This window comes from Dermacentor silvarum, chromosome 6 (genome assembly GCF_013339745.2).
Source record: "Dermacentor silvarum isolate Dsil-2018 chromosome 6, BIME_Dsil_1.4, whole genome shotgun sequence".
Classification (NCBI taxonomy): Eukaryota; Metazoa; Arthropoda; class Arachnida; order Ixodida; family Ixodidae; genus Dermacentor; species Dermacentor silvarum.
This window is the reverse complement of record NC_051159.1, coordinates 19,303,230-19,315,493: the sequence shown is the minus strand read 5'-3', so window position 1 is coordinate 19,315,493 and position 12,264 is coordinate 19,303,230. Positions and strand designations below refer to the sequence as shown.

Here is a 12,264-nt window from a genome sequence, read left to right as displayed (position 1 = left end):
TTTCCTGGAACGAATTGCAGGTGGAAATCATATCTGAGCAATCGCATAAAAAAGCGCTGTAGTCTGGGTGGCATGTCACCGATCGCTTTCTTACAGATAGCAATCAAAGGGTGATGGTCGGTCTCAATGATGACCTTTCGACCGTAAACAAAGTGGTCGAATTTTTCGCAGCCGTATGTAATGGCCAGTGTCTCTTTTTCTATTTGTGAATAGCGCCTTTCCGCTTCCGAGAGTGTTCTTGATCCATACGCGACTGGTTTCCATGTGCCATTGTAGTTCTGCAAGAGTGCGGCGCCTACGCCACTGCGTGACGCGTCACACGAGACCTTCGTTTCTCTTGCTGGATCGAACACCGACAGCAACGGTTGGCTACTTAAACTGTGGCATATCTGACGCCATTCTTCCGCGTGGTTCGGCGTCCATTCAAACACCGCGTCTTTCTTGATTATGCTTCGCAGAAGCTTCGTCCTTTCTGCCAGTGTTGGAACAAACTTGCCAAAATAATTTACAACACCGAGCATTCTCTGCGCTGTTTGTTTGTCACGTGGCTCGGGAATCTGCAGCATAGACTGAACGAGGGCAGGACTCGGCTTGATGCCTTCTGCAGAAATTACGTCCCCTAGAAAGTCTATTTCGTTGACTCCAACAACGCATTTGTCAGGGTTGAATGTTAGCCCTGCTTTTTCTGCAGTCTTTAGCACCAACCTCAGTCGTTCGTCATGCTCTTGCCTTGATGAGCCCCACACTAATATGTCATCGACATATACTTTCGTACCTGGTAGAGTCTCAAAAATGTCGTTTAGGGCCTTTTGAAAGACTTCCGATGCCGATGATATGCCGAAAGGCAATCGGAGAAAACGGTAGCGACCGAAAGGCGTCGCGAAGGTGCATATTCGGGAAGTTTCGTCATGCAGCGGAATCTGGTAGAACCCTGAATTGGCATCTAGGCGCGTGAACACTTTAGCTCCTGTGAGTTCGGATTCAATGTCCTCTCGTCTCGGCATTGCGAAATGTTCTCGTTTAATGGCCTCGTTTATCTTACGTGGGTCCATGCACACGCGTAGTTTACCGTTTTTCTTGCGCACATTGACAAGAGGGCGGGCTCACCCATTCAGTAGGCTCCGTCACTTTCGTGATTATGCCTTCCCGCTCCATGCGCTCCAGCTCGTCTCGAAGCTGCTCCTTCAAAGCCAGTGGTACTCGACGCGCCGGCTGGACGACTGGGACAGCTCCGTCGCGCAGGACCATGCGATAGTGGCGCTGGATACAGCCTATGCCAGAAAAAAGTGGCGAAATTCGTTCACAACTTTTTCTGAACTGTTCTGCGATACGCTGTGTACTTGCCGAGATACTAGCCCCAGGGTCTCGCACGCCTGCAGACCGAGAATTGCTTGGCCTCCTTTGCGCACAATGAAAAAATCTTGAGTGGAAGTGCGATCGTGCAGCGTCACTTCTTGCCTTACGGTTCCCAAATGCTTGATTTCGCTTCCACCGTAGGATCGCAACACCGCACTGCTTGGCTTTAATTGTGGCTTCGGGTCCATCCTTGCGTACAGCGCTAATGGTAGCAGATTAGCCTGCGATCCAGTATCTATTTTAAAGTCAACGAGTTTTCCTCCAACCTTCGCTTTCACCGTCCAGTCTAATCGGCTGGTTTTATTCCCGATAGCGAGAATTTCGAACTCATCTTCGCTACCCTGCAACTCGCCTACTTGCGGCTTTGCTTTGCAACATGCAGCGAAGTGGTTTTTTCCTTGGCATGCACGACATGTTCGTCCGTACGCTGGACATTTTCGTGGCGCGTGCGCCCTTCCACACTTTCGACATTTATAGCTTTTGCGCTGCTTTACGTCCGCCGTAACACTTGTCTTGTGCATTGCGTCGACTTGCTTTAGTTCTCGCATCCAAATTGCCTGGTTGGCTGCTGCTACTTCAACTGCCTTGCATAGCTCCTCTGCCTTTTGCAGCGTTAACTGGTTGTTAGAAAGAAGCTTCTCTCGAGTCTTAGCGTCGTTTGTGCCAAAAACAATTTGGTCTCTGATCATTGACTCTGCTAGCCCACCGAAGTTACACGCTCGTGCCTTCGTCTTCAGATCTCTTAAGAAGTGTTCGAAAGGCTCACCTGGCTCTTGCATTCGGCTACGGAACAGGTAGCGCTGATGAACCTCATTTACTTGTGAAGCGAAGTATTCGTCGAACTTCTTGATTACTGCGTCGTAATCATCCTTTGACTCGTCTTCCGTGAAGCTGAAGGTGTTGTATACCTCGATGGCTTCTTCTCCAGCGACGCTCAGTAGCAACGCAGTTTTCGTCGATGCTTCTCGTTTCTTACTCGCTGGTTCCGTTGCAGTCAGGAATAGTTGAAACCGTTGCTTGAACAGCTCCCAGTGCTTGCTTATGTCGCCTTCCAACCGCAGCGGCTCCGGTGGCTTTATGAAATCCATGCTGGCAGCTTTCATTCGATGACTGCTATCCTTCAGACGAGCGGATGAGGGCACGGGCTAGACGCTTCTGACACCATGTATCAGCATGGCACCATGTTCCGGGTTGCCAGGGCAGGAGTGCCCAGGATTTATTGAGCCGTTCTTTTATACATTGAAATGGGGCAACGCCCCTCAGATAATCCTGCTACGATATACAGAGAAGTTGGGCAACGCCCCCTCAGATTATCAACCGTAGCACACGTTTCAGACGCGATACGATACAGCTCCGTTCGCGTGGGAGATTGCGTCGCCAATTCCCCTTGGGCCCGGTTGCAAGATACGCATTTAGTGCCGCAGCACAGCGTCGCCCCCTTCCCTCCCTCCCATACCCCCACGGCCAATCGCGCGACGGAAGTCGCGTTTGAGAACGGTCGCGTTTGAAGTCGCGTTTGAAATCGCGTTTGAAGTCGCGTTTGAAATCGCGTTGGAAGTCGCGTTTGAGAACGGAGAGCGAACGCCGTGCGATCGCTCTCCACGAAAGCGCGCGTCCCCCGCCCGCCTTCACTCGCACATACGGCGCGCGGCGACGATTTTATCGCCCTTGGACTTTATACGGAACCTCACGGCGACGGCGACAGCAGACATCTGCTTGAAGTGTCCATATAATTGCTATCGCAATAAAAGATACGTTCCAATTGACCCCATAAGCACGGATTCGAGCGCTCCGTGGTACAACAAACACCTAAAGCGTCTATCGAACAAGAAGAAACGTCTTTAAGTGCGAAGCACTTTAGGGGCCCCGGCTGTCGGTGTGTAATGTGACCTCATCTACTCGTGTTCACGCGCAATAACAGGGTCAAAACAAATGCAGAATTGATCAAAACCAGTTCAAAATAACTTAACATGATTCAAAATAATGTGAAGCATTGGAATAATGAAGCATTAAGCGCATTAATTAGCAGAAACTCGTGCAAATCGCGAAAATCTTGTAATGTGATCTCATGTCGTCATGGTCACGTGCAAATACAGGATCAAAACAAGTTCAGGATTTATAAAAATCGGTTCAAAATAAACTAAGATTGTTATATCTTTATTAACTAAGCCGCTAGCTTGCGGCATGCCAGGGGTTACATAGTTACGCGTTACAACGGTTATAACTTCGCCAGAGGTGTAGGCGAGGCTCTGCCCACCAGACCGGCCACACACGTTCTGGTTGCCAGTTGCCCAAAGTCTGCACTCGAGCACACAGGGTTGCCAACGCAGCACTCTTCCCCCTAGCTAAGGTAGGCCTTCGGGTAGCTTGGTCGTCATCTGATGCGCTCAGGGCGGCCACGCTGCTCGGGTGGCTCCACCGGGTTTCAGACAGGACGTGATGAGGGTGTGGCAGGTGGTGTTGAGGGTAACTCAGCCACTGGTTCTTCAGTGGTGTCGGCGGTGTCGATAACCTCAGCTGGCAGAGTTCGTCCCTCAGGATCGTCAGGATGCTTCGGAAGCTGTGGTTGCTTATCAATGGTCTCATTTGGGAACACCATTATAGGTTGATCTGAATATTCGTTCCACTCTCTGCTTCTTATCTGATCGACATGACGCTTCCAAAGGCAACCGTGTATCGTACGAACCTTATAAGACAAAGGTCCAGTGATGTCGCATACAACACCAGGCAACCACTTCGGATCATCTAGGTAATTTCAGACGAACACCGGCGGTTGACACTCAAAGTATCGCACTTTCCGGTTGCTTTGCTGAAACAGTCTTTTTTCTGTTTATCACCATCTCTCCCAACAGGTCTGAGTGCAGCATGTCTAATGCAGTGTGGAGTGTTCTGCGAATCAGCATTTCAGCAGGACTCTTGCCTGTTGTTAAGTGTGGCAGAAAGTGTTGGCTTAACAAGAAACGAGCCAGTTTAGTGTCCATGTCTTCACCACTTATGCGTCTCAGAACATGCTTTGTTTCCTGCACCATGCGTTCAACCTGACCATCGGAAGATGGGTAGTAAAGTGCCACTCTGACATGTCGGATCTGGTTGTCGCGCATGAACACTTTAATCTCCTCTGAACAAAATGTTCCATTTCCGAGACGACGGTGTCTGGAACATCATGTACTGCAAACAATGCACGCAACTTGCGGCACACAGTTGCCGATGACATGGATTTCAGAGGAAGTACCTCCAACCATTTGAAGTGTGCGTCGACCACTAGGAGGAAAACAGTCCCTTGGAATGGTCCTGCAAAGTCAATGTGGATTCTCGAGCATGGGTTCTTTGCATACTCCCAGGAATGCAGCCTTGCACATGGTGTTCTGGCCTTGTCTCTTGACAGCGCTGACAAGCTCGGACCTTTTTCTCGATGTATCCGTCGATTCATGGCCACCAGACCGTGCTTCTCGCCAAGGCTTTCATGCGCACAATACCAGCATTCGTGCTGTGCAGCAACTCTAAAACATGACTTCTTGCTTGGTTCGGAACAACCACCCTGCAGGCCCACAGAAGACAGCCACGGTACTCTGAAAGTTCGTGCTGCCAAAGAACCAATGGCTTGAATTCCTCCTCGAGTTTTCCATGAGACGAACCATTCAAGACCCAACGTTAAACTCTAGCTAAGGTTGGGTCGCTCCGTGTGCACTGGGCAATCCTGTGGGCATCCCAAGCAATTTCTGGGGCTGACTCTAGCATTCACACTTCACCCAGTTTTTCATCAGTTCAGCTAGTGTCTGTTGCTGCAGGTAATCGACTAAGGGCATCTGTATTTCTGCGGCTTTGTGCGGGCCCACACTCCAATTAATAGTCATATGCAGAGAGCATTAGTGACCATCGTAACATCCTGGGTGACAAAACTTGGGGCATTGGTTTTGCATGGTGCAATAAACCGATCAGATGCTTATGATCGGTCACAATGCGAAAATGACGGCCATAGATAAACTTGTGGAACTTCTTAATGCCAAAACCTATAGCCAAGGCCTCGCATTCCGTCTGCGCATAGTTCCTCTCTGCAGCTGTCATTGTTCGAGATCCATAGGCTATTGTCACCTCATAGCCATTATCGTCAACATGGCTCAACACTGTCCCAAGCTCGTAAGGCGAAGCGTCGCAGGCCAGTATGAGTGGCTTCTGGACACTCTAATGGGCAAGAACAGTTCATTGACGACTGCAGCAGCTGCTTAGCTTGACGAAAAGCTTCTCCCTCTCGTTTTGTCCACTTCCAGCTGCAATTCTTATCAAGCAGCCTGTAAAATGGTTCTAGTGTGTGCGCATTTCCACACAGAAACCTGTTGTAGAAGTTCAAGGCTCCCAGAAGGCCGGCAGTTCCTAACTTAAACTTACAGCGCAAACACCTATGACGGACCACAAAAGGAAGATATGACACACACTGGTGCTGCAGTAAGCTTAAGCTCAGAATTATGTACCAACTAAGCCCAAATGAAGTTTTACTGCAGTTCCTTTTTACACTTTGGTTCCGGTCTTCATGTAGAGCCCTCGTCTTGTCATCAGTCGGCTGGATGCCCGCCCCCCTGACTTTATATCCCAGAAACTCAACTTCGTCCGTGCCAAAGGACATTACTCTTGATTTAGTCGCACACCATCGTTCTGTGTGCGCTGCAACACTTCTTCCACACGCGCGTTATGCTGCTCTTCGTTCTTGCCTCCTACCAAAATGTCGCCTTATTAGACTTGCGCATCTTCGGTACCTTGAAGTAGCTCTTCCATGTACCGCTGAAATATGGCCACTGCTACTCCGAACTGCAGAAGTGTTACTCGAAAGAGTCCCCGATGGGTTGACATTGTCAAAAGGTCAGCAGTCTTGTTGTCCACGACAAGTTACTGACATGCTTGGTCGTAATCAAGCTTTGAGAACTTGGAGCAATCAGCCATCTTTGCGAACAACTCTTCCGGTGTAGGCAACGGATAAGTCTCCCAACGAATGACAGGATTTAAGGTACTCTTATAGTCCCCACAAATTTATATACTGCCGTCCTTCTTGACTACCAGAAGTATAGGTGTGGCCCATTCGGAATGTCGGACAGGCTCTAGAATGTTCTATAAGCTTGTTCAGGGCCTCATCCACTCGTTGAAACAGAGCGAAAGGAACAGGCCGGGGCTTTTAAAATCTGGGTTGTGCGTGGGGTTGCGCTTCCACCCGTACTGGTGGCCCTTGACACTTCCCGAGACCAGGTTGAAAAACCTTTGAGTGCTTCTTTAGCATACTAGTGAGCGATGGGCTCTGGCTCACCTTGTCCATTCTCAGCTGATTAACCTTCAGCTCAATCCCGAGAGCCTTAAACCAGTCCAGGCCCAGCAAGCTCACACCTGCTTCCTTGATCACGACAAGACGTAGCTGCTCCTGCCTGCCCCTGTATTTGACTTGGACTGTCACCGAGCCAAGCACCTTCAGTTGCTGCTGGCTGCAACTACGAAGTTGCAAGTCACAGTGCTGGAGCTTGTGTTTGGATACCCACAGTCGTCACAGAGTCCTCTCGCTGACAACGGAACATACGGCTCCGGAATCAACTTCCATCTCGAGGATCTGTCCATTCACTTCAACAGTTACGTGGAACGCGGGCTCTTCTGATGCTATTTAGAAGACACCGTACAAGTTCGTCGTCCCGCCACCGCGGCGCTGGCCTTGGTTGCTGCCTTCCGTCCGGGGCGCTGGCGAACAGCGCTGAGCTTTCCGCCGACAAGCCTTCGCAATGTGTCCACGCTGCTTGCAATAGTGACCTTGCACGTGCCGACATGGACATGCGTCTGGCGCATGCCGTCCTCCGCAGCGAAAACACTTGCTGCTGGACTGCTGCTTGCTGTCTGGCTCAGGCTTCACTGTTTCACGCTTCGCTGTCACCACCTTCTCAACGCAGCATAACTCCGCCGGCGCTGCCCCCCGAATTTTCTCGGTCACTCGGCGGGCATATTTTGCCGCCAACGCTTTTTGCTGAGCCACCGAAAAGGTTAGCTCGGGCTCCGAGAGGGGCCGTCGCTGTAAGGCGTCATCCTAAAGTCCCTATATAAGAAAAATACCGCCATCTACTCTTTCCTCCGCCGCCTCCTCTCCTAAAGCGCTTGCTTTTTTCTTTACTTTTTGCTTGCGAAAGCCAAGTCGACGGTGGCGCACCTAGAAAGTCCACGTTGAAGCTTTCAGGCCGGGCGCGCGCCGCCGCCGCCGCCGGTGACTGCGGCTGCGCAGAGGACTTTCAACATGGCTCTGAGGCGGAAAAAAAAAAGAAAATATAAAGAAGTGAAAAGCGCGCGCTATCATCGTCCAATCGGAGATGCAGGAGAGAGAGAGAGAGAGAAGCGGCGTTTATCAAAGGATGGCGGTACTTTTCTTATATAGGGAGTTTAGCGTCATCCCAGAGGCCACAGACCAACCTGTCACGGAGCATATCTTCTAAGGTAGTTCCAAAGTTACAGTGCTCCGATAGTCGACGAAGCTCGCCGATATAATCAGCGATGCTCTCGCCTGGCCGCTGGTCACGCTTGCCCAACTGGAATCTTTGCGCAGTGACGGATGGCTTGGGGTTGAAATGCGCCGACAGGCTTCTGAACGATGTCGGCGTAACTTGTCGCCGACGGCAGAGCTGGCGAGCACAGAGAACGAATGACGGCGTACGTCGCCGGTCCACATACTGTGCACAACACGACACGCTTCTTGTCTTCCGTGGTTATGCTATTCGCTTCGAAGTAAAATTCGAGCCTTTCGACGTACGAAGACCATGCCGCCTCACCGGAGCTTGTCGGTGTAAATTCTCCCACGGAGCACAACGTTGGCGTCGTCGTTGCTGCCATATCGGTGGGTTCGCCTCGTCGCCAATTGTTATATCTTTATTACCTGAGCCACTACCTTGCGGCACACCAGGGGTTACATAGTTACGCGTTACAACGGTTTTTGTGTAATAATAATGTTTTTGTGTAATAATAAAGCTAAAGCAGTTTTTTACGTGCTGTTTTAGCAGGAAATGAATCATTGTGAAAGACGGAACGGTGCTAGCCAGGCGCGTCTTCAAGGCGTTCTGGCTCTCTAAGAACGATGCCAATACAAATCCACAATATACCGGCATTCCCATGCATACCACAGCGCAGCAGCGCCACATTTCCCTCTAGGTTTTTTAGTGTGAAACTCTATGACTTCGACAGCGGCATACCGGTGACAAATGGGCGTTGTTTTCTATCTACGTTCTCGATTATCGGCGCAGTAGGCTTAACGAAAGGGTTTGCTCATGCTTGCTCATGTTTGCTGTATCCGCCTCGAGATGGTGCCCAAGTGTATTTCGCTTATTTGCTCGGTGTAAAGCCACGATGTTGAGCAGGCCGCTTCTTGAGGATACGTACAACCTGCGCGGTCGCTCTAGTTCCCAAAGCATGAGGGAGTCTATGTCATTCCAACTTACAAAGAACAGGTAATATGAGTCCCACAGAACACTTGATCGCGGCATGCAAAGAATAATCGGTGTGTTTCGCGACTCTGACAAAACAACACTGAAACAAAACACCTACATGCTTAATTAACGCAGCGACTGTGGCTTTAGATAAGCTTGACTTAAGGACACACTTGCGGATTCTGCATTGGATCACCTCGACATTTCGTGTGGATTTGGCTTTTCAGTACTTTGTGTTTTTACATCTAGATGGCGCCGTATATGTCTGCGTTAGCGTTTTGCTCCGTTCCGCTATTCTAAAACACTGCCTTGTGCCGCGCAGTGCAGCCTTCCTTTGCCTTAGCGTTGCGTCGCACTCTAATGCTAGCGCAAGCGTTTTACGCTATACCAGGGTCCTTCAATACTTTTCTCCTGGTCATGAAACTCCCGCGTAACGCTATGGGAGAGTTTCATATAGCGACCGCAGTTGCGGCTCCGCGGCGCTGGCGTCGCTAGAAGGGCGACGGGGAAGGCGGCCGCGCTGCCGCCGGAAAGCGGAGTGTCGGCGCGGCGTGCTGTTGTGCGTGTTTGTTTTTTGTTTCGCCTGAACGTGTCTCTCTATGTAGTGACATCGACACTTCGTAATTCACCATAGCAGTGATTCCTAACGTTTGTTGTGAGACAGGCTGCCGCTCCGGATACAAGGGCGTCGACGAAAAAGTCTCCCTATTCTGTTTACCAGCCAACCCGGAACTACGCGACAGGTGGAAGCGAGCAATCCCGCGACAAGAGACTGCCGGGTTCTCGTTTGAATCGAAGTACTTTCGCGTGTGCAAAAAACATTTTGATGCCGGAGACATTGTTCGTGCGGACGTGTGTACAGTGAATGGAAAAGTTGTGTCACTGCCACGTGATCGACCCAAACTGGTAGAAGACGCCATTCCGAGGATTTTCCAAGGCGTATCTGTGTACTTGTCTAAGCCCAAAGAACGTTCGCATGCACCAAAACGGCACCCACCTGCAAAAAGGCTGCGAACGGCATCTTCAAACTGCGCTGAAGCCGAAGTTGCGGCCGTCGCAACTGCAAACGTCACCGATGCAGCCGAAGAAAAAATTCACGGTAAGTCTGGTGCACACCTTCGGAGTATGCTACTTGCTCACTACGCAGGCAAACTGGCATCACTCTCATTACGATATTCGTTCTTGGTCACTCTTTGCAGATGAAGTACGAACTGTAAATCGCCTTGGCGGTGCTGATGCAGAGTGCCTAACTGAGCACGCCGTTTGCTTTGCCTCAGAGCTGCAAAGGGTGAAGGACCAACTTCGCAGAGTGAAGCAACAACTTTATTCGTGTCAGCGGAAGCTCGCAAAAGCGGAGGCGCAGGCAAATGAAAAACGTGGCATGCAGGAAACCATTCAGAAAGTATCGGGCCGCGAAATGCTCATTATAGATCAGTGCATCATGAAGGCAAATATGAAGTCCACGAATTCAGTGTGGTAAGCCCCCATACCTGATGTTCTTTTTTTTTTTGTTTTTGTATAAATCGCGACAGTGTCTGTGTTTTAGAGGTTTACTTGAAGCGCGGCATTTGCAATGAACGTGCTTACTTTTTGCTTAATGATCCGAGCAAAAAAGTGATAGCGCTGAGTAAAATGAAGATGCGCCACGCCCACTATTAAAATGCAAGATCTCTTTCAGCATAAAGAACCTATTGCTAACCAGGTAAACCTTATAATCACACACACCATACGAACTTGCAGAGTAGCTGTGCACTGTGATGATGATTGTCTAACCATTTGACGCTAATGGGCATACACGTCTCGTTTTAAATGCAGTGAAGATCTATTATGCTTTCTGGGGCTTAAAATTTCACACTCATCTCATTCACTGAGTGATAGAGCAAGATATTTGTGTTTCAGATTGATACCCTGGCAGTTCTTTTGGACGATATACTACTGGAGCCGGCTGAGTGCATGCAAGATATCAATCGTCCGGAGGCAACGAAGGACTGCATTTTGGAATACATCGGTGGCTATATTGCAAGAACGTTTGCTAAAATAAGCTGCAAGGACTGCCTCCAAACACTGAGCAGCACCTCCCGAAAGCCAAGTGCACTGACCGAAATCAAGACTAGGGGATTATTGGAAGTGCCATCAGACCAACTGCTTTGCCTTCTGCAAATTGTGGACGAGCACCTAGAAGTGTACACCGTGGACAATACATATAGCCTGTGCCAATGTCTACATGAACATTGTTGAAGACATCCTGCTGGACGACCGTACTTCCTCGGACAGTGTTGGCTGCGCAACCCATTTTGTACGCACTACGGCTGAAGTTGTGCACTTTTCTTTATTATGTGCCGTTTGCATTTTTTTACACGCGAAAGGAACAGACTATTTCGTGCTGGTGCTCGTTCATCCTGTCCAGCTACAGGAGAGATGAAAGCAGTGACAAATTATTTTTCCTGGTGTTATGTCTCATTCCCTCTATCCACCAACTTTTCTGCCAGTCTATCAAACGCAATCTTAATTGCAACCATATATGCACTAGTGCTTGCGGCACTTTTGCATTCTTGACGCTTGGTAGTAATTACGATCCCTATACCATGCCCTCCATTCCACCCTTTTACTAAGTAGACACTGTCCTGCAAGGGGTAGCGTGGTTAGCACAAGTCAAAATGCTATCCACAAAGACCTGCGCAAACTTGTTTTCTGTTAGGCAGAAAAAAATACAAAAAAATTGACTCTAATTGGATTAAGAAAACTGAGTATAAAGACAAACAAGAAAACATGCAAAAAATAATATACTTATTCAGTTTGATCGGGAAATGTAGTCTTGAATGACCTAATGACGATGGAAGCTCCGAGCTGGTTTCAATCTGGGCTGGTATTTTTATAAAAAGACTCGGGGTGTGTTTTCAGTCGACTAAGTGAAACGCCCACCTTGAACTGATGGTCACTGCGACATTAAATGTGGATGAAAAAAAAAAACACTCGCGCATGTTTGAACTGATCACGTTTAAATTTTTATGCGTAAATGCAAGAACTTTAGCATAGAAACCGCACATATTGCCTATATCTAGCATGCGCAGTCCACAGCTGCTGCTGCAATTAGTGCCAAGAGGACTTTTATTCAGACGCACCATTTATGCTGCGCGAAATTCCCATTGGCAGCTTCGCGATGCCCCAGAATAAACAGGCAATTAACAGGAGAATAAGCGCTGCGGACCGCCAGCGCGCAGTAGGGCGCACCATAACTTCTTGCGCAAGCAACGTTAATCTGTGGGTCAGCTAGGCTTAGTCATGTCGCACTGTATAATTTAAGCACGATTTTAATCACCTACACAGGAATCAAGAAACGTAGGTATAGGTACGAGCACAAGCGAAATTGCAACACTTGACGGGCAGCCTTGGGTGAACGATTGCTAACAATCAATGACTTGAAGTAATAAACAACTTGTATGCTATCGTATTTGGTCAAGAGTAAGCACTG

General features: G+C 49.1%; 1 protein-coding gene across 1 annotated transcript; it reads left to right on the top strand.

Annotated features, from left to right (window-relative positions):
* The first annotated feature begins 8,666 nt into the window (after window positions 1–8,666).
* Window positions 8,667–10,818, top strand: LOC125946273 (uncharacterized). Its single transcript, XM_049668968.1, has 4 exons — window positions 8,667–8,679; window positions 9,457–9,891; window positions 9,992–10,268; window positions 10,692–10,818. Coding segments are annotated over exons 1-4 (726 nt in total). The 3' UTR covers window positions 10,693–10,818.
* Window positions 10,819–12,264: the final 1,446 nt, after the last annotated feature.

Bases quoted from the DNA above. Each gene is read 5' to 3' on its own strand.
- LOC125946273 (XM_049668968.1), top strand. The intron at 9,892-9,991 runs GTAAGTCTGGTG...CACTCTTTGCAG, and splicing joins AGCCGAAGAAAAAATTCACG to ATGAAGTACGAACTGTAAAT.